At 41.2% G+C, this 23373-nt stretch overlaps 1 protein-coding gene across 3 annotated transcripts in view; it reads right to left on the reverse strand.

The window, feature by feature from the left end:
- The window catches only part of LOC131044586 (pantoate--beta-alanine ligase), an 81666-nt gene that overhangs the window by 40793 nt on the left and 17500 nt on the right, over positions 1-23373 (reverse strand). For all 3 annotated transcript variants that reach the window (XM_057977943.2, XM_057977945.2, XM_057977942.2), the window contains exon 2: positions 4436-4549. In XM_057977943.2, coding sequence (XP_057833926.2) covers positions 4436-4549 — 114 coding nt within the window. The remainder of the gene's footprint in view (positions 1-4435; positions 4550-23373) is intronic.

Genomic DNA, 23373 nt, shown 5'->3' on the forward strand with positions numbered 1-23373 from the left:
TGTTGAGTATATTTGTGTGGGATCTATTAATCCATAACACTAGCCTCTTGCTGATTGTAAGTGTGCCTTGCATGGTCAACTGGAAATGTATGCAAACTTAACTTCAATTATTATACGTCCATTGCTATGCATCAACTTGGATGGTTTCAATGCTTGATGGTAGTAATTTGAATATCTATGAGATACCCCTTAGATGATTGCACTATGCTTGTGTCAAAATCTGTTCGATTTGATGGTGAGACCTTGCCTAGTTTGATTCCACTAAATTTGTTCATCATTTCCTACATTCATAGGCTTAGAATAGATTTCCTGAACCCTATTCCCTTTTGTTCTTTTTAGAAATTCTTGAAAGAATTAAGTCCAGAACTAAATTGTCAAATCCTAAGTTATCACCACACCCGTTCCATATCCATGATAAGTAAAGTTGATCCGAACAATTGGGTAAGTCCCCAAGTGAAAACAGCAATTCACATCAACCATTGAGTTACCCACTTGTCAAGACCTGACTGTAGAAACCTTAGAATCATTTTAATTGATATTATCCTTAGCAACTGAGGTGATTTTGTTCAAGAGAGGGTAAAGTACTTTGGTATTTTATTGTGATGCTTGCATGTGCATAAAACACACATCAACAGGAGGATGTGCACATTTACCAGGACCTAACCATTCCGCGACTTAGAGCATTAATGACAATTCCAAAGTAGACGTTTATTTATGGGAGGGTTGTCTAGGAAAGTGAAGTTTATGACTTCCCAAGGTGGTTTTATGCCGTCTACACTGGAAAGGAGTCTTTTGAAAGGTTCAGCAGAGAGTCTACATCTTTGAGGAATTCAATCAGGAAAATACAAGGAGAAGTCCTCAACACAATTCAGGCATTATTTGCTAGGAGGTTGACTGAAGATGAATTAACAGTTGACTTCCTGAAGGACGGGTTACATGAATATTTCTTTGTGGAATCATTTTCCAAGGCACATCTGGAAAATGTTTCCTTGTTTTCCAGCACTATGCGAAAAACTCAAGAGGCAGCAACAGATTGGGAGAAGTTTTTCTCCAAGTGCGAAGAAGATATTTCCTTGCTGGAATTTCATATGGAGAATGTGCCAAGTGTTTCCGTAGGAAAATTGGAGGCTGTCATTACAAGATTCATTGCATTTGCCACTAATGAGCGAGATAATGGTCGTCTGTTTTTGGACGAGAATCTTTTGACTGCATGAGGTAGTGGTGCATTCATTGCTGGAATATTTGACCAAGTGGCGGCTGAGTCAATGCATGGTGGAGATAATGGAGCATTTATTACATATGGCCGATTTTGGAGATGGTGGAGCATTTAAGGCATAATGGGCGATTTATTGCATGATGGAGCATTTATTTCACATTGGACGAACTTGAAAGATTGTGATGCATTTAATGCACAATGGACACCATTTTTAGTAGAAAGGAGTTAATTGATAATGGGCATAATGGGTCATTAATGTTATTCCCACCTTGTTGCATCATGTGTTTGGAATCTTTTGGGTCAAACCCTAATTAGGGTTTGCATGTAATCAAGGTTGGAGGCCTATATAAGGGGGTGACCCCTTCATTCGAAAACAGAGGAGATTGTATGAGATTGTTGCAATAAGCTATTGAAGTGATAAATTGTAATACATTGAAAATTCATAGCTTGCATGGTTTCACTTTCCTTAGTTAGAGTAGATTTGTTTCAAGCGCTTAGGTGAATGAAGTTGATTGTAGTGTTATAAGGAGAGGATTGTATGCTCATACCTTTTGTTGATAGCTGATTGTTATCAACAGTGTAAGGTTGGATTGAGCCATTTTAATGTGTGCATTTAATCTGAATTATTGAATGGATATTGTTCTCTGATGGTATTCATTGATGATTTGAAATCTTTCAAACACAACCCTTGAAGATTGCATCCGCTTCATGTAGTTATCTCAACGTGGCGAAGTGAGGTGTGGTTGATCCTATCCTAAACATTGCTATCTATTGAGTTCTTAGTTTTAGAGTAGTCTTCTAAACCCTCTCCCTTTACTTTCAGCATTATACAATCAAAAAGTCCCAAAAAAGAGAGCCATTCATAGCTAAATCATTCGCATAAAATCTCCTTGAAAATTATAAATTTGTCTAAATCTTCTTCAAAGTGTGCGTAAGTCCCCTTGGATTACCAGCTACTTCACCACATGAGCCTATATCCACATAAAGTCGCTAGTATGCAGTCAAAACCTTGGAGTCATCGTATGATCTTCCTGCCATCTTAGCATACATTTAACTTTAATCAAGAGAGGATAAGGTAGCCGTTGGGAAACTTTATTCTGTGTTGGGCATGGTCACAAAATGCACGTCAACAGGTATTTTATATTGCAACTTAAGTTGCAAGCCTTGACAAAGCATTGTATTGGCATGTATTGATGCCTATATGGGATGGGGCATTTGCGCAAGATATGTGGTTCTTTGATGAGTTAATTGTTTATATTCAGTTGCTTTATTCCAAATAGATAAATACTCTCTTTTTTCAATTAAAGCAATGTACTTCAGGGGCCTAAAAGCTCATGTGCACAAACAGATTTTTGGAATGACATGATTGAACACAGGAAGACTTTGTACAATGTTCCCAAGATACAGAGCTTTGTTTGTTGGGCCCTGAAGATTGTGGATACTAGATTGAGTGTGTTAATACTCAAAACTATCAGGTCCAGATTGCCTCTTGATCTTCTTTATGGTTTAATTCATGCTTGCTCCTAGTGTCTTGCACAATGAGCCTCTTGGTTAGTCCTCCTTTCTATCAATTGTCTATTCCACTTGGTTCTCTCCATGTGAAATGTCAAATGTTTGTAATGCATCTTCCCACCCACACATGCAAACTTAGCCAGTTGGGTTTTTTCCAGTGTTCCACGAGGACGCGTCCCCCCCCCTTTTTGGCCACGTCTCCCTGAGGGGGACGTCTCCGGGACGAGGGGACGGGGACGCGACATCCCCCGCCGTCCTGCCACCGCCACCCAATCGCCGTCGGGACGTCTCCGAGTCTCCCAGGGAGACGTGGAGACGTCTCCTTGGGAGACGTCTGGGCATCTCCTCGTCGTTCGAGAGACATGCAAACGTCTCTCGAGGGACAGGGAGACGCCCAAAAGTCTCCCGTCGCCCCCACGTATATGCAATGTTTAAAATTTAAATTTAAAAAAAAGTGACTTTTTGGGGGGTTAAGGGGTAACCCTAATTGGACGTGGGCCAATAGAAAAATAACACCCGACGCCTTTAGAAAATAATAAAATTATTTTTGGCCTCGCGGGGTGCTGCCCCTCAACCCCGCCCTATATCGCGACAGGGAACGCGCAAGGGGCGCTGCCCCTTGACCCCAACTTGGGGGCACTGTCCCCAAACCCCCGTTGAAAAATATTGGTGGAAACCGCACCGATAGAAGTAGGGAAAATTTAACCTCCGAGTCTGATTAGGCTCCATATAACAACACAATTAGCATTGAAAAAATCTTGGTATTTAGATTTAGTATTTCAAATTTCCTATAGTCTCATTTGAAATGTAATTCTTATACTGTAATATTGTCATACATCTTTTCAAAACTAGTTTTTCAAGTACTATATGTATATGTATAACTATATCAGCACCACCACCCCGCCACCCCCCCCGCCGCCATCCCCCCGCCGTCCCCAAACTTAGGCCCTTGGTCCCCCCTTCCCGGAAACGCGTCCCACCGTCCCCAACGCTCGTGGAACACTAGTTTTTTCGCATGTGCTCCAGAAGTAATTACATGCCTGTGTCTACTTTCATGTATTCAATGACTAAAAGCAAATTCTCCAAAACTATAGGGTAAAAAAAACATGTGCACGAGTTTAAGAGTAGAAAAGGAGGATCATTTCATATCTCTATAATTTAGCCTTTTCAACTAGAACTGGTGTGGGACCTATGATTAAAACACACTGACAAACACAACCTCAAATGCATTAATCAAAAAAATGGCCTCAAAAAGAACAGATTCATCTAGTTTCAAAGCCATATTTAAATTTTGAAAATAGTTTGATCCCAATCTATTTTCCAAGTGAGAGCAGTTAATAGTATATTGATAACATGAAAAAAGAATATTCAGAACCAAACAAATCAAACGACTTGAAGACATTTCTGATGTACTAAATTAGATCAACTATGATTTTTTTGCACTTCTCTACATTCTTATATTTTACATTTAGTTAGAAGCTTTTCGAACTCAATCCATAAATTTGTCGTTACAAATGAGTACATCTGTTATTATCTATTGTCTCCCCTGTTCAAATCAGAATTTGTGTATAGATCAAATATTAAAAGTAAAGATGTTATGGCAACCTTGCAATGGAAAAACATACTCCCCTGTTTAAATCAGAATTTGTGTATAGATTCAATATTAAAAGTAAAATGTTGTGGCGACCTTGCAATGGAAAAACATACTTCTTGTCGCTCCTTTGGGGATAGGTGCACATTGCGGGAGCTCAAAGCAAGGCCATCACTATCTCGTACAATTCCACAGCCAACTATCTCCACAGCGAAGTCCAAATCTCGAACCTGCAATGAAAAAAATTATTCAGTTATTTGGCTTTAGAAATATAAAGGTAATAAAAAAAGGAGATTTGGGAACAAGTATGTATAGAAAGAAATAGCACTGATGTTTCAGATCTCCTTCAAGAGTCATTATCAAGACAATAATGATGAAAGATTACAGATACACAGATCCTTATACAGATAATTCTGTTACAAGTGCATGAAGGATAGATTACCTTGTTCCAAAAACATTATTTAAATGCAAACCCACTCAGATTCACTGTAATTTGAACTGAATTGAAAATGAAAACACACAATTGCAGTGGTCATGACAAAGACATTTAGTTAGAACACAAAAACAGATTATTAGTATTAGTAACCAATGCTCAAAACTCTTTCCACTCAGTGTATCACCAGTCCCCACATGTCCTAATCCAATACCACCATCCATGTACAGGCCCTTGCATTACTTAACAATTGAAAAGCCTGCCTGAGACAACGATTAGTGAGGGGAGTCCACCTAGCAATTATTTTTGCTTCACCAATGCAAACTTCGTGAGTCGTGGAGTAGGCAAATGAGACAGTTGCCATTGTGATAGTGTAGGTCTGTCTCACATTGTTAGAGAATTATGAAAAAAAATGGAAAAAAATCTTCTAATTGAGTTGTTTTAACTTTTAAGTATTTTCTGGATTCCCAAGTTGCAGAAAATGTAGGAGCAAACTATGGAAATTGAAGGCAGACATTCTTTTTGATGCCACATCCAATAATGAGGTGAACAAAGAATAGAAGCCAGCTGAGCTATCTTTAATCTATGTGAGGTTGGTAGCCTCCCTTCTCTTGTGCAGATTGGTACTGAACAGAGGTGTATGGACATTTCTCTGTGGATCTGCCAATTAATAAACAAAATATTGAATGAAATGAGGTATAATCGGGCTTGGTTCCTATTGAAGATCAACTCTGATTCGGATAGAGTGAAGGATCAATAAGCAGTAAATATCTCGCTTGCTACCTCTTGGCACTTCTGTTTGACTAGAAGAATGTAGCTTCTTTCCCAAAGTATGCCCGAGTTTATAAGTATACAAAACAAATGGTAAGCGGGCATCACCTGATCAAAGCCAAGGTGAAACAAAGTACAAAAAATACAAACAGATCAAGCCCCATCTTCATTTAAGACACAAAGTCTGGCTTTGAGCAGTCTATCAGCATCTATCTTAATCTGTGAATCACTGAATAGCGAACACGAGGATGGAGAATCAATGAAGGCATCCAAAGATAAGCAATTGATAGGAAGTTATAAGTATTTTTGAAGAGAGCAGAGGAAGGATCTGTTGATGTGGGAAATAATACTGCTACTCTTTCGGCCAACATAGAATAGAATGCTAAGTATCCTATCCTCTCTTGAATAAGGATATCCCTAATGCTATTCTAAATGATCAAAGAGGACAACCTCAAGGTTCCAACTGTTAGGTCTTGATGGCTTAAGATAACTCAGCAGTTGATGTGTTTTGCTAGTAAACACAAGGGGGACTTACGAATGCAACAAGCTAGCCTGCATCTGCTGATGCTTTGAATCTCAAGCTGGGAAAATAAATAACAAAAGAGATAGGGTTTAGGGATCCTATGGACAATGATGGTAATGATTAGTGTTGCGGGTAGACAGATTTCAAATAACTAATTCTTGTTTCACCAGAGATATACTCACAACTTCACAGGGATAGTGCAAGCTACAAGGGAATGAAGGATTTTTAGACTAGAGGTACTCATTCAGGCACCCAATTCTGGCGCAGCCTAAGACAAACACCTACGGTTGAACTAAGCACAATTTTGGGTTCAGACTAACCATACACACAAGCTTACAATCAGCAAACCCCCAATGGTATGAACCTAAAATCAAATCAAATACCCCCCACACTTCACCATTAAAACCACTAAACTCTAACTAGTTAATCAGATGAAAAGAAACCATGCAAACAGAAAAGAACAAAATAACAAACACCATACTTCAATGTTCATTGATTTGTCTCAACTGCCATTACAACAATTTCTTCCAGCAGTCTTATTCTACTCCTAATCTGCTAACTACAGCTACTTGTAGCTTGTTGGTTGCCTAATTCTAAAAAATCTAACCCTTGACAATGAGAGACGTCTTGCCCTTTATAGATTTTACAATTTGAATCAGTGGCCAAGATTGAAGCCATCCAACGGTTGCAATCTACCTTCCAGAAGCTTGGCAGCTTTAACCCATACCTAGTAACTTTCATAACTTCTCAGCTGCTTTCTCAACCACTTCTTCAGCTACTGGCAGCTATTTGACATCAATTTTGCCAATCAGGTAGCTGAGAATAACTGACCTATGTCCCTTTGTTTTAAATACATTAATGGGGACCCACAGGTAGATATTTTACAATAATACAATTCAGTTTTATACACAAATTGATCTTCTGGAATTTCCAGTTGTGCATCTCCTGAATTTGTATACTCTTATGCAATTTGAGTATCTTGATAATGCCTTCCAGAAATTCGAAATAACATCCCTTAGGTCCTTTGTGCTGCAACACGTTCCTCACAGGCACTACTCTATGGTCATCATTTTGAACTTGTGAGTTGGATCTTCATCCTCCGGCCCTAGTGCTCTTCAATCTAAGCTTTAAGTTTCCCCTCGGCTCTTTCCAACGGTGTTGATCTACAAAAGCAAGTTCAACCTAAATCAATCACCTCGAAAAATTTAAGTAATTTTAACAAATATTAAATGTTGTCAAGGCAACATTGGGCTTCGTTTCAGTGAATAAGAGGGGAAAATGAAAGATGTTTACTTTTAAAACAATTCGAACCTCCTTTATCTCATTTCACTTTTGATTCAAGATCGCACCAGTTTAAAGGGAAAAGTTAGGCGATTTAGAACAAAAGTGCCAAAAAGTTCCTTTATTGATTTCACTTAATGTTTTCTTTTTAGGGAAAACTTCGACGAATTTAATTGGAAATGCCAAAACAAAACGCTTCATACTCCGAGGCACATAACTTTATCGAACTCCCTCTTCTTTTCTAATTTCACATTTTGTCCAGTGAAGGAGAAAATTCGGTGATTGAGGGTAAAGTGCCAAAAAAACGATTTTTTTAATTTGGCCTCTTATCGGGATTTAGTCCAGCATCCTTATGTGATGATGGCACAAATTTCACTCCTTTTCATTTTTAGGCTTTGATTAAAAAAAAACTCGAACTTTATATCAGCACTTCAACTTTAGGCGCATTATTTTCGACATTTTAATAAACCACCTTTGGGCTCTCATCGGTATTTCCCTATGAAGCGATAAAAAAAGAAAAGAAGAAAGCTCGAATTTAATATTTTTGTTTTGCCTTGATTTAACATCAGTATTTTATCAAGGTATGAAGGTGTGATAGATGCAGTTCATAAAAATTGCGCTATGCCTCTCTCGGGATTTTTCTTGGCAGATTTGGGGGCATTTGCTAGCGATTTCACCTTCTATGTTCAATGCCTCAAGGATTTTCGGGCTCTAGCGATTTGGTGTGCTCATAGGGAAATCTTCGGCGATTTTAGAGGGTTTGGAAGATTGCACAAGGAGTGATATTAAGCTTTTTCTTCAATGCCCAAGCCTCACCTTTATCGAGGTTTTCTCGACATTTAGAAGGGCGACATGAAGGCATTTATCGGTGATAGAAAACAAGTGCATGAACCCCATTCGATTTGACTCCTCTCTCTCTCACTAGGATATTTGCGACTTCAGCAAAGTCACATTTAGCTTATGCGCTCACTGCTATCAGCATTTTCTCAGGATTTTCAGAGCGAAAATAAGATGAAATGCCCAACTTCGGGGAAGATGTCAAACTTCGGTGTTGACGGGAATAATCATTATGTTATGTTGGTATATTATGTTTATGTTGTCGTCGGTAATAATGAGTTACGGCGGTCAGTTAGTTAGCCGACGGGTAGGTAGTTGGAGTCGCGATGGTTGTGTCGCACCCCTTCGGCTGTCATATATTGTACCATCTCCGGGTGTTGGAGGACATGTAATATGGGCGACAGATTATAATATGAACATCCTTTGACATTAATGGCAAGCTTATTCTGGTACTTCTTTTGTATTGGCATTGTGCATTACTGTTCGATCTCTGTATTCTCCCTGTTTACCCAGTGAGGTAAACATTTGGCGCCGTTGCCGGGGATCGAACCCGGGTCACCCGCGTGACAGGCGAACGGAAGACACAGATGGCGCACAGACACAATGGGCCTACCCGTTGGTGAAGTAAACCCGGAGAACCGACGACAGCAAATTTTACGAGAATTTCATGAGCGCCAGGATGACAGACGTAGGGAAGACCGACGAAGGACAAATAATCCTTAAATTGTGAAAGGAGAGAAATAAAGAACACTGTTAGAAGCAGAAGAATTATGTTGATTGTATACAAAAGAATGAATTAATAAAGACGTGTTGTGTTTTGATTTGTGTTGAGAAACATGAAATTGTATCACAATTAATGCCCAATTTACTGAATAAAGACAGAAATAAGAAATTAGAAACCGACGAGTGGGAGGCTGCGCAGAAGGCTTTGATTCTGGAACAACGTGTAGAACGTAGACGGAGGCTGAGGCAACTTGCCGAAGGACGACCTGCCGAAGGGTTGCCCGAAGGGAACCAAGGAGGTGTCACGGAAGGTGCAGAAGCCGAGAGGAATTTCTACGCGTCGCCAGACTACGGTAGAGCGAGAAGCCTTGAAGAGTTTCTAGAGGAAACTAGGTTACGGAGAGAACTAGTTGAAGAGACTCGAGATCGGTTCAAAAACTTATCTCACGCCACAAAGGGAGGATCACCGAAGGGAGCCGGGCACGGGTGACGACGAAGCGCCACAAAGGGAGGATCACCGAAGGGAGCCTGGCACGGGTCACGACGAAGGGGAAGTTAACCGCACGGTAGGTATAAGGCAGAACACCGTACCTTCGGTCACCACCACAGGAGACATCAGCGGCATCGGAGGAAGTAACCGCACGGTAGGTACAAGGCAGAACACCGTACCTTTGGTCACCACCACAGGAGGCATCAGCGGCATCGGAGGGAGCAGCACCGGAGGGCAGACACAGCCACAACCACCTCCAAGTAGACGATTTCCATCAATGGCGACCAAACAGAAGTTACCCAAATTCAACGGGGATAGCAAAGATGATCCCGCACGGCATTGCCGTACATGCGAAACCATCTGGACAGCCAACGGGGTGACTGACCAGGGTGAATGGATGAAGCAGTTCCCCGCCACACTGAGAGGAGTGGCTATTGACTGGTATTCAAACTTGGATAAAACCGGGGTAACTACGTGGGATGAATTGAAGAAAGCATTCGAGAAGTAATTTCGGCTTCTCCGAGATGATAATGAGATAGTCTCGGGAATCTATGGAACAAAGCAAGGAAAGAAGGAGACCGTACGGGCATATGGCCGCCGGCTAAAGGAATTAGTCGGAAAGATGGAAAGCCAACCGGCTGATGGCTTAAAGAAGCGGTGGTTTGTCGAGGGTCTGAACCCTAAGCTACGACGAAAGATGAAAATTGTGCCTCCGACATCCTACGATGATGCATACAACCGGGCCATGGACTTGGAAAGTGAAAATAAGACGGCCAAAAAGAAGAAGAATAGATCTTCGTCATCCTCTGAAGATGATACGTCGGAAGAAGAGAGTAGCAGTGATGAGAAGCCGAAGAAGAAAGTCACGGCCCTTCAGAAGGATATGGAACGGATGTTAAAAGAGTTTAAGACAATGAAGGGGACCACAAGCAAGGATGATGAACTGTGGTGCACGGATTGTAAGGAGAGCGGCCACACAAAGGGTGTCTGTCCCAAGAAGGCATTCTGTGACATCTGCCAGATCATGGGACATTCTACGAAGGAATGCCCATACAATCTGAAGGCACGTAACCAGCAAGTGCTCTTTGCACATGAGCAGCCCTCCACATCGGATTCAAACAATAATGCATCTTCCGGAGGCTACCGAGGAAACCGACAAGGCGGACGGGGGAATAATAATAATTCCACTAGAAACAGGGTCCAATACGATGCGAAGGGACGCCCGATTATCCAATGTAGGGCCTGTAATCAGTGGGGGCACTTCGCCCGTGATTGCACGAAGGAAGCCACCCCTCAGCACCTCTGCCGTTGGTGTGGGCCAGGCGACCATGAGGACGCAAATTGCCCGCAGGCAGGGGTTAATCTCCTCAACATTGAGAAGGCTGAGAAGACTCGTGAGAAAGAAGTACTGGTGATCACCCGCGCCCAGACGAAAAAAGCCACTTATCCTGACCCCCGTACGGAGAAGGAGAGATTACGGGAGGCAAAGGCCAATATTGAACGTGAGATGACGACCGAACGACGGGACAACGAGGTGGCGAATACATCATCCCGTACGAAAGCGGAAAATAACATCATTGGGCAAATCTTGCAGATGGAGGTGCCGATAAAGGTAAAAGACCTTCTAGACTCTATGCCACAATTGAGGACTGCCATCCTCACCAATGTGCAAAGCACCGTAGCGTCGAGTGCACCACAGGTAGGGGTTCCCGCCACCGCATCGTCGAGTGCACCACAGGTAGGGGTTCCCGCCACCGCTACGAAAAGTACGCCACAGGTGGAGGTTTCCGTCAGCCCTTCGACTGACCCGATGTTACTAGCCGTGAGCAGTGGTAGACACCCAGCTGTGGTAGAAATGGGTATCCGTGGGACCATTCTAAAGGACACCATTGTGGATGGTGGATCTGGGGTGAATGTACTACCAGAAGAAACATGGAAGCTGCTGGGGAAGCCCACCCTGTGGCCACCCACATTCAACCTGGTGGGAGCGGACCAACACGGCATTAAGCCACTCGGCCTGTTGATGGCCCAGCAAGTGACAATTGGTACGCAACCATTCTTGTTAGATTTCGTGGTTATTCCCTCGAAGAAGAAAGGCTATGACGCCATCCTGGGGAGAGTGTGGTTGATCAACGCGAGGGTAAACCACAATTGGAAGAAAAATACACTTTCCATGGAGAAGGGAGGGCGGAAATATACCATTGACCTACACACCCAAAATGTCGGCGAAGAGCTCGCCTCTTCCGACTCGGAGGACTCTAATAAAGGGGAAGGGGGTCCCGATGAAAGTAAGGGCAAGAACGCGATGGAGCCGAACAGTGAAGGGGTGCTTGAATTGGAGGGATGTTCTGAAGATGAGAGATGCTCACTTAACGGGCTCTTCCACTGGCAGATGGAAGATTACGAAATATTCCAAAGCTACAGGCTCGAAGTAGAGGAACCAGAGCAACCAACAGAGGTGTACCTGCCGGAATACAAAGAATATTGGAAGGGAGACACCCCAAACCCTAGCGACATAGATAATTCGAAGAGTGTTGGCAATGATTGGAACCTTGTGTGGAAGACCGCAGTCTTCAAAATATTTATTATTATTCTTCTTCTTCTTATGTACGGGAAGGAGACCATGGTCCCTGTAGAATTTGTGGTTCCAAGTCTTCGGATGGCCATGGAAAATAAACTTGCCACCAATAGGTTCAAATTGAAACCCTACCACGAGAAGCGCGTAGGGGACCTAAGAGGCCGGAAGGACACCCGGGAGTCCGGAGGGGGACCCGAGAGGATGGAAGGGGACTCGAGAGGCCGAGCAGGCGACTCGCCAGGTATAGGACCAAAACAAGAGACTCTCGAGCGAGGAAAACCGAGAAGGATGAAGGGCAATCCTAGAGACACGGGACCCGAGCAGACGACTCTCTAAGACATCTAAATTAGGAGATGAGGAAAAAAAAAAAAAAAAAAAACGTACGGTCGTATGACAGGCGACCGTACAGTCAAAAAAAAAAAATTTAAAAGAAAGAAAAAGTGGCCACCGTACGGTGGACACAGCAGATGGCACCACCGTGCGGTGGCACCACCGACGGTGGGACCACCGTGCGGTGGAAGCCACCGAAGGCCGCGGGAATATAAACGCCGCACAGCAGCCGATGAACAAAACACCACGCCACGCCACGCAAAGGAAGAAAAAAACGAACGCCGAGGAGAGGAGAAGCCGCCACGTCGAGCAAAGGAAAAAAGGAACAACACGCCGCACACGGAGGATAGAAAGAAGACACCGCACACCGCACAACACCGACCACGCACCGCACGGCCTGATCAACACGCACAGCAAGGGTTATGCACACCAACGCGCAGCAGCCTAAAAAAAAAAAAAAAAAAACGACGACAGCCAGATTTCAAATGATTTGCTGGAGTTTGAAGCCAGGACACTGGAAATTCAGAGTAGAAAAGAAAGGTTTTTGGCATCTTGAAATATCACAGAAATGCAGCGCGCCATGGACTTTCGTGGGGTTCTGAAGGTTGTAAATTGGTGTTGGCGGCGGGGGCGCCTTGGTGGATGCACAGAGGGCTCGGGAGGAGCTGACCACCAGGTTGGAGGCAATAGTCGCGTGAGACTTAGTTCAGCGTACCCAGGAGTTGGATGCCGAGAGAGCAGCACGGGTGGCTATCGAGGACAAATTGGCTAGGGAGACAGAATCATTTGAGTAGCAGATGGTGGAAGCTGAGACTGAAAAACGTGTTTTGCAGACAAGTTTGGGTTAGGCCCAGGAGAACTGTGATGGCAAAGGAAGCAATATTGGTGAAATCCGCACTTGAGCATCAGATGGTAGCAGAAAAGGGTTTTCAGGCGAGGACGCAGCAAGTGTATAAGATCCGGGCCCGACTGGCGTCAATAGTTCCTGCCGTTCATCTCTATTTTGTATTAAGTCGTCGGAGTCGACTTCTTTTCTTGGGGGGGATGATGTTGACGGGAATAATCATTATGTTATGTTGGTATATTATGTTTATGTTGTCGTCGGTAATAATGAGTTACGGCGGTCAGTTAGTTAGCCGACGGGTAGGTAGTTGGAGTCGCGACGGTTGTGTCGCACCCCCTCGGCTGTCATATATTGTACCATCTCCGGGTGTTGGAGGACATGTAATATGGGCGACAGATTATAATATGAACATCCTTTGACATTAATGGCAAGCTTATTCTGGTACTTCTTTTGTATTGGCATTGTGCATTACTGTTCGATCTCTGTATTCTCCCTGTTTACCCAGTGAGGTAAACATTCGGCCTCTGCGTTTTTAATTTTCTAAAGTGCCCATATCAAGTTGGGGATAATACTGGCGGGTTTGCTAGGCTCGTTTCTAGATTCCTCTTTCACGCAGGCAGACTACACACAAAGACGGGGGTCCCTTGTCAAGGACGGGGTGTGATGTGCGAGAACAACACGTTCCATTCCAATATTTGTATCTCACTATTAATATGTCTGCTTGTTTGCTAAGAATATATTCCACAAATCCCATCCTTAGCTTTTTAAAGGCAATCGGACTTGTTGTGGCATATTTCACACATCGCCCCATTACAAATGGGGACCCCCAGTAGTTTGCTTTTTAGGGTTTTGTCTTAGCTTTGCAATTTCATAAGTCTTTATTTTCGAGAGTTTAGAGTTAGAGTTTTTCAGGGGTCACCCCAGGTCAAATAGGGATATCATGTGTGCCTGAACGTCACAGAAGTGCTTAGAAGACCCGAAGGACAAAGATCGCAATTGCTTAGGGTCAATTCTGACACCTTCCTATTTTTGTGGGATTCTGCTTTTTCGCTTTTTTTGCTTTTTGATTTTTGGCACTTTGGGACCAATCTGAGAAGCAGCTTTTTGGCCTGCTTTTTGCTTTTTTGCTTTTTTTGTTTTTTCAACTTTTTTGAAAGTTGACCTAGGATTGGGTCCCTTAGGTCATGGCAACAGCATTCCTATCTTCAGAATCAAAAATTTGTCTCCAAGTGGAAAAAGCAAGGTAAAATCTCCAGGCGAGGTATTGTTCCAGATAAACATGAATGGTTGAGCAAGAAAAATCTATTAAGTGTCAATGCCAAAGACAAGTTCAAGGTTAAGTAGCAATGACAAAAATTCAAAATGGCATATAGGTCAGCAAGTCTGCCATGTCAAGATGCAAGGAAAATGGCATGGGGTTGGCAAAGTCCGCCCTATGCACTTAGAACATGGCAAGCAAACCTTGATGTCCGCCATGCCAAAGGTAAGGATGGCAGATATCATGTGCAAAGTTTGCGAAGATTAGTTGCAAGCTAATGCTGAACTTCGCCCTCCTTTTGGCAAGACAAACACCAAGTCCGCCCAACTAGAGAGAAAGATGGTCGACACACTATGAAGTCCGCCTTGGTAAAAGTGTCCTAAGAGAAGCAAACTCCGCCCAAACACTTGCTGGATTTGGCATGGCACATGAAGGTCAAAGTTCGCCCAGCTAGCAAGTCCGCCTTGGGGGGATGGCAAGGTAAGTACCAAGTCCGCCATGCACAAAGTGGCAAAGCAATGTCAAAGTCCGCCCACAAATGGCAAGACCATGCTCAAGTCCGCCACAAAATGGCTCAACAATCTTGAACTCCACCATGCCAAGTTGGCAAATGGCTTCAGGAAGGTAAACTCCGACTTGGGGGGATGGCAAGGTAAGTACCAAGTCCGCCATGCACAAAGTGGCAAAGCAATGTCAAAGTCCGCCCACAAATGGCAAGACCATGCTCAAGTCCACCACAAAATGGCTCAACAATCTTGAACTCCACCATGCCAAGTTGGCAAATGGCTTCAGGAAGGTAAACTCCGCCCTTGGCAAGAAGATGAACAAATGACAAATGACTTGAAAATTATGAGGTCCACCTAGATCAAATTGGCATAATGATGTGCCAAGTCCGCCAAGAACATGAGAAAGTATCTTAACACATGGATAAATTCACCATTGACGAAGGATCAATCAAGTTTGAAGTTGGAAAATAAGTTCAACACTAAGAAAATTTTCGAAAAACACAATTTTCCAACACTTAGAAATTCAAGAGAAGAATCCAAAAGATTCCTTGCCAACTCATTTGAAGGAAGGATGTTTTGGCTAAGGTGGCGCCTAAGGAAAGAATAGAAACTCTCTTCCAAAAGTTTGAAAAGAAAGATTAAATTACCATTTTGGAAGAAATAAAACAAGTCCAAGTTCGATGAATATAGGGAAAAACATAAAAACAAAAAAACAAAAAACATGAAGTTTTTAAAATAATCGAACTCTTCAACTCTATATCTATTCAACTTGTCACTCTCAATTCATTATCAAGTTTGAAGATTGAAGTTCGATTGCAAAAGGGTTTTTCTCTCTCTTGAGGTTATGGAAGATAGATTTTTGAAGGTGGATTTTGAAGATAAAGTTAAATTTCTGAGTTGAAGGACATAATTTCCAAAGAATAAAGTGCTTTTTTCTGAGTTAAAGACAAAATTTTCAGAATTGAAGGCAGATTTTCAGTCACAAGTGCAATTTTGAAGGTTCAAAATCTAAGTTTGATTATATTCTTTTACCCTTCTTCGGTCTTATTCACTTATTCTCGCGAAATTTACTAAGTAATTAGCCAAATTCTGATTTTCCACAAAAAAATAGCTTTTTGACAAGCTGAAAGTGAAAATTTCGAGCAAAAGGTCCAAAAATCAGAGTTAGAATCATCAATTTTCTTGAAAGTAATGTCAATTTTTTTATGTTTATTGCAGGTTGATGACAACCAAAGGAGGACCTTCAAGAAAAGCTCAGATGAAGTTCGCCAATAAAGGATTGCAGCTGGAGTCAAAGATCAATTCCAAGTGCAAAAATGTCACAAACACCAACCTTGGGCACGTGGATTTCAAAGATTTCAAAAGGAGAATGTATGGGCAAGATGGACTCTTGCCAACACCTATTGCTCACCAGATGATGAGAAATAGCATTGTCCAAGCGGCTGGATTTCCACCAGCTATGGAATGTGCTAAGCTTATGGTTGAATGTGCCATACACTACAATGCCCAAGAGAGAGAAATCATTGCACCAGATGGAAGAGTATTGGCTCATCTTGGAGAGTTAGCCATCCAAGAAGCATTTGGGATACCAAATTACAACCGGACTTCCTATAAAACTAAAGAAGAAACCAAGAGACTCTATGAAGACCGGCTTGAGCTCTGCGCGACAAATGTCAATAAGTCGTGGCTAGAAAAGCCAAGGCCTTCCCTCAAGAAAGTGTCAAAGAAGCTGCTACGCACTGACTTTAAAGAAGAATATGGTGACATCATTTTGCTGTTAAACAGAGTGATGGGCAGCCCTTAAGGTGCGCAATTTGAAACATAGATGTATTATTTTATCGAGGAGATCACCTCTAGAGTCAAAATGTTCAATTGGTCCAAGATAATCAGCGACAACCTGAATGAGAAACTGAAGAATTTGGAAAGGACGAAGTCCTTTTACATGAGCTCCTACATTGTCTATCTACTAGCAAAAAACTACAAATACACCGGATTGATTTGCAAAGGCATAGTAGGCGATGGTGAAAATGAATTCAACTCCTATGACTACTATCCACAGCTGCAGCTTACTGAGAATGCCCACTTCAAGTGGGTAAATGATGCGTTCTTGATGTATATCACTAAAACATTGCAAGGAGGAACCCATCAAAGGCTTACTCAAGAAGCCAGGAGCTTGATAAGCAAGTATGGATCCTAGTTTATCCAATTTCCAAGATTCAAATACATAAGAGTTCAGGGATTTACCGGATGTCCTTATCGACTTCCAATCTATCCCACTAATAGAATGATCTTGCTTGAAGTTCTGAGGCAATTAGAAACATACCAAGGCTTCCAAAGAGCAAAGCAGAAAGCAGCCATTTCCTTTCCATTTTTCATTGGGAATATGTTGGAGTCTTGCCCAACAACACAGGGAGCTGAGGGTGCCAGATCGGAAATGCAGTGGTATCCATTCACGTTTTATCGATCCAAGGCTGATTTCGATCCATACAACCATATTGGATCAGTAAATACAAAAAAGTACAAACATAGAGTTGACCTCGAAGATTTTTGGGCAAATGTTGCGAATGAGTTTTTATATCAGGAAAAGACTATGGTCTAGATTGCCAATAAGCTTCATCAGAACAACCGAGCTCTTCCGTGTGCCTGATCAGTTGGAGGATGATGGAGAATAAACTCAGTCGCGCTTTGATGAAAATTGGCCTCTTTCTCCTGTGAAATGGTCAAAACTAGAACTAGCAGATCTAACCACCTTGATGTGGCCATTTGTCGAGTATTCGCAATGGTGGTTTGACCAGCAAGTCCAAGTGCTGAAGTAAAGAGGTGTGACTTTCACTTACAACTTAATGGGTGCCATGGAATCATACCCTTCCAATGAAGAAGCATCTCAAAGTGCTAGGCCAATCGAAAGCATCAATTCAAGAAAAAGGAAGCAGTTGATGACCCTTCAAGGTCAAAGAAGAAGGAAGTTGCGAATGAAGAACTTGCTCAAAAGAAGCAGAGATCAGAGCCATCCCATTCTACTACGTCTAGGAATTTGGACAGCCTAATGATTATTGAGGACCAACCACTTGCTGAAATAAAAATTCCTTCTCCAATCCATGAGGGAAATATTGGTTCAATCCAACAGGAAGATGAAGAACCTCCATCTCCTACAGGCACGGAGATACTTGAATCAGAAAATGAAATGGATATTCTGGGCGATGAATTTCAGGAGGTAATGATTTCCGCTCTTTGAGGAGGACACGATATTCCATGTGAAGAAAGTAATCAGGAAGAAGGTATTGAGCAGCCTATGATTCTTGATTGGTTGAAGGAAAGATTGAAGATAAAAGTACCTATGGAAGTAGTCCAGGAAGAAGATGACACGGTCGATTTCTTGGCCAAAGGTGCGAAGGTTGTTGCAAAGAAGCCTGCCAAGAAGTTTTCCACAATCAAGAAAGATGAGACAGGTTGTCGTACAATTCAGATTGTTGTACCAAAAGTGGACAAGTCAAAAGAAGATATTACTCATCAAAAGTATGAAATAACCACTTTCGACTTGGGACCAACTACAAAGGGTTAAGAGGTGGAAGACTTAGACAATTCAGTCGCTTCCATGAAGGCAAGACTGGACAAGGAGGTAGGAAAGAAGAGAGAATACAAGAAGGAAATTGAACACCTAAAGGAATACATTTAGCACTTGACCAAGCCACTTAACCAAGGCAATCCAACAGTTCCTCTACTTTTGAATTCCTCGCAGGAAGCAATTGAAAATTTTGAAGAAGAAAAAGTGACGGCAAGAGAGACTAAAGAATGGATGGCAAGCAAAAGAGAAGAAGCAGCCACATTCGTGGACAGATTGATGCTGACATATGAGCAAACCTCCTCTTTACTCTCCAGAATTGCGAGCATGGTAGAAGCATGGGCTTACCTTCAGGATGTTAAAGACAAAATTATCTCGTGCCTTGGGGTGTTGAAAGGCGTTCCTAAACAAGAATTGATTGATGGAAAGATAATTGTAGCAGGAGCTACATATGATTTCAACACATGGCATTGGGGATTGGTTGCACGAAGCGAAATCCTGGAGAGGGTAAAGGCTGATAGTATTAAGGCCGAAGAGCAAATTAAAGAAATACAAAGTAAAATCTTCCTTGTAATTGCTGATTTGCTTGAAAAGGAGGCCATATGAGAAAATGATATGCGGTTGGAAAATCTCAAACACAGAGCTTAGAAAATTTTCTTCACCGTCACTGGACCAATCCTGAAGCAAAACTTGACCAAGGCATCAGATTTCCTATCCATCCGGGGTGCCTTCCAAAAACAGGAGTTGGAATGGGAGATTGCATTTGCCGCTTGTGCAGACGACTTGGACAGATGGGAATACAGGATCAATATGCTGCCACATGTCACCATGGAAGACGTCGGCCCGATTGTGTCCAGGTTCATTGAACACACTGCCACTCGCGAGGATAGGGATGTGCCTTCCTAGGAGATAGCTCTTCACGCCACTTGTCTAGCATGCATTTGTCTCTAGTGTTATTTTGGGAAACCCTAATTAGGGTTGTGTCTAAATCTCAATCGTTGATCATAGATCGATCTCGGCCTTTCATTTGTTTTCAGAAACTCTATATAAACTCTCATTCTCTCATTTCATTTTGTGTGGAGAGAATTATGAAATTGTTGCTTAGAGCTATTTTGATAATATAAGTTCATTTGCAGTTTACTTTGAAGCCTTATTATTATCACTTGATTGCATGGTTCCATATTTTCTTCAACATAGAATAGTTTTGCTTAAAGTAAATTTGATTTCAAAGTTGTTGAATGAATGAAGGATTTGATAATATAGGTTGGTGAAACTACTACTCATACTTTCTTTGAATAGATTATTTTTATTCAATGTGTAAAGTTAGCTTGAACTTGTATCGTGGATGCTTAACTTCTACTTTGGGTGAATATTGTTCATTGGATGGTATCATTCGCAGTCTGAAAATCACAAGCACAACCTTAGAAGATTGCACCTACTTTGTCTAGTTGTCCATAGTGTGGCGAAACAAAGTATCGTTGATTGATTTCACCTAATCTTTACTGTCTCTTGAGTTCTTAGGAGTAGCATAAAACTTCTAAACCCTTATCCTTTTATCCTTTTTTAAAGTCCAAAGCTGAAAATCCCCCCCCCAAAAAAAAAAGAGAGTTGTTATTGCTAAATTTGTCTAAATCCTAGCTTGTGATCAGTATTGGTTGAGCGTAAGTCCCCCTTGTATTTCAGCATACATAGCCAAGGAAGCTATCCAACATAAAGTCGCTTGTTCGCACATATAAACCTTGGAGTCGCCGTGTGATCTTTCTTTGCAATCTTGGCATACGTAGTGATTTTGTTCAAGAGAGGATAGAGTGTCCTTGACATTTTATTCTAAATGTTTGGTGAATGATAAAACGTACACCAACAAGACTCTCATGTGTAACCAACACTATACCACATACTGTCCACTCTTTTAAGATTATATGATTCCATATTAATATTGCATCAACACCTAAAACCATGAAAAGAATATTAAATTTTGACCACCATATTATTGAATATTCAGCTGATGATATGTCAATCTGAAGTAGACAAGCTGGCACATGATGTGGACAAGCAACCAACTCAAGCTAACACCCAAGTAGCTCAAACAAGCAAGCAAGTAGCTCAACCAAGCAAACAAGCAGCTCAACCAAGCAAGCAAGTAGCTCAAACACAAAATTGATGGAGATCTAATCAATAATCAGTAGCTTGAAAAGCATCCCATTCCAATTCATAGTTCCCTATTACTTTGAGTAATCCTCCAAAATTTATACAAACTTGATCATCAACCTTTGACACCAATGACAATATATTCAACACCATGCACTAACCATGAGCTTTAATAACAATATTTACAATAGAGGAATCGGCCCAGCAACTACATATGATTCAGATCTGATATAATATGGCAACATAGATGACTGGTTTTGGAAGTGAATTGCCCAGAACAAGAGACTAATAAACCCAGCTATATGTTCTTCTCATACATGGCATTCAAGGTCATCAGCCCTAACTCAAAAATAATATAAAAAATCACACAGATTTGGTTGCGAATGCACAACTTGCTTGGAGGTGTCCCTCACACCAAGCTACAAGATATTAATACCAAGGAAAGGTATTACCTTTAGTGGGAAATAATGTCCCAACCAATATTATTCAGCCAGAAATAATCCTCTTCGATTTGGCATAAGATGTTGAATGAAACTCCAACCTTAAATTGCAAACTCCTTTGTAGGTATCCCAATCTTCAATCAATATACTCAGAAATTTGTCTTCATGAAAGACTTAAAAATTTCTAAATCTTCACAGTTTGACCATTGAAGTGCAACTGTGAATCCTGAGTTGAATTCACCACAGGTTGAGCTAGGTTTTTGTCCAACCAACCAAAATACCCAAGGATTTTCGTCCTAGGGCATGTTGAACCTGCAAAACAAGCTCTCCACAATCCTCTTGAAAGAAATATCAAAACCAAGATGTCCAAATGACTTGCTCTCATCTCTTTTTAAAGGTTCAACTAGATCTTCTAGAAGGATCTGATTTAACCTCATTAAAGCTTCCAAAAGAAACTTTATTTAACAAAGTGACTTTATAATATGAAATTTTTTTACGTAAGTCACTTTAATTAGATTAATTAAAATAAAGCTATCCTTAGGATTTAATTTTATTGGGACAACTTTAAATGATTAACTTAATTATGTATTCCCTTATAATCGCGCACCCTAGCCTACAGACATAAAATAGGCTAGAAATCTACACTGGATGTTCACTCAGAAAAAGGACACATTACAATCCTACCTTCTCGGAGATTGTTTGCCCCCAAGCAATCCGCACCTATATGCCAAAACCAATTACCAAGATCCCATATCAATCTAGGAGGTTTATGCAATCTTCTATTTGAAACACTATGCTAAAACATACCTACAAATAATACCTCCTTATCTCTCCTAGATAGAAGTATGATAATCATGGCATTATCAAACTTACCATGACATGTTGTTGCATTCCCAAATTTCTGCTGCATCACTCTGATAGTACTAAAATTGATAATTATATCCTGTTGCATTACCCTGTGAAGTATTATAATAATCCCTGGATCCCAAGCCTTAGAATCACCATATATCCTCAAGGTGAAAGGATAAGCATAACTCATCAAGTCATCAACACAATTTATCCAACTCCAAATCAATGTCGGGAACAAAAAATTGAGTTGCTCCTCCAAGGAAGAACATAAATCAGCTTGTATGTGAGATAAATATAACTCCAAGTAGCCATGAATTACTTGGTTTTCAAACTCAGATGAAGCAATATTAGCTGAGATACTTGTGCTCTTCAGCTGCAACTTCTTGTCGACATTGTCCAAAGGCTCCAAGTCCCCAAAAAGTATAACCTGACTACTGCTAAAATCTGAAACTGACATTTGATAATCTGATTTCAACAATTTGAAAATGGGTCAGGTACAGCAAGTCTGAAATCTCTTAGAAATAACAAAAGATACAGGCATTCTAATAGCTGGAAATACCTTTGTCATGGCTGTAAATTCCTTCAGAAAAGTGATCAATGGAAACATGCTCCAACTCATGACTAAAATTTCCTTCCAATCTTCTTGGAAGTATGCAATAGGAATCATATGATGGCTGGTAGAAATTAGAGCAGTAACATTAAGAACCCCCTTTAAATATTCTTCCTATCAAAAACCTCCACCATCACTTCCATAGATATTAGATGCTCAACAAAGAAATAGTAGCTCCATCATGCTTATGCTGTGCTATTCTAATTTTCATGTGTGCATCACCATGAGATCTTCTGGTGGTGCTCAAAACTTCAACACAATTCCTAGTCTCCCAATTGTCATGGTACCTCATTCTACTATATAAGCTCATAATCGAAAGATAAACACAATGCAAGGATGATGCAAAATAGAACAAATCCCATTACAAAAAATATGTCTTAGCTGAACTCAAAACATTACCTACCTTGATTTCATGCCAGAATTCAACCAAAGAGAATATTGTCATGATGGCAAAGTCTTCATATAATTCTTATTTTTCCTCATAGTCACTCATCATAACTGTTGTCAATTGCTTAAACAATAGCTTTTCATAGTCTAAGCAACCTTTCCTTTAATTTTTTGTAGGTGTCGTTTTGCTGGAGAAGCTATCATCTTAGCTTCCTTAGCACTCTTTAGCCACTCATCACACCTTTCTAAGTTCCTCACTACATATTTTGTGCTTGCCTGCAACATGACTAGTTTCTTTCCTTCCTCATCGGCACATCCAGATTTAGCTACCACTCTAGATTTTGCATCGCAATTGTTTAGAATTGATGGTAGGAAAGCATTATATTCACTCAATGAATCATCATAAATATCCATACCTTCATATGATGTTTCCATAGTTGGTGATTTAGGAAACTCCAAATCAGCATAATCTTCAAACTCTTC

This window comes from Cryptomeria japonica, chromosome 9 (genome assembly GCF_030272615.1).
Source record: "Cryptomeria japonica chromosome 9, Sugi_1.0, whole genome shotgun sequence".
Lineage (NCBI taxonomy): Eukaryota > Viridiplantae > Streptophyta > Pinopsida > Cupressales > Cupressaceae > Cryptomeria > Cryptomeria japonica.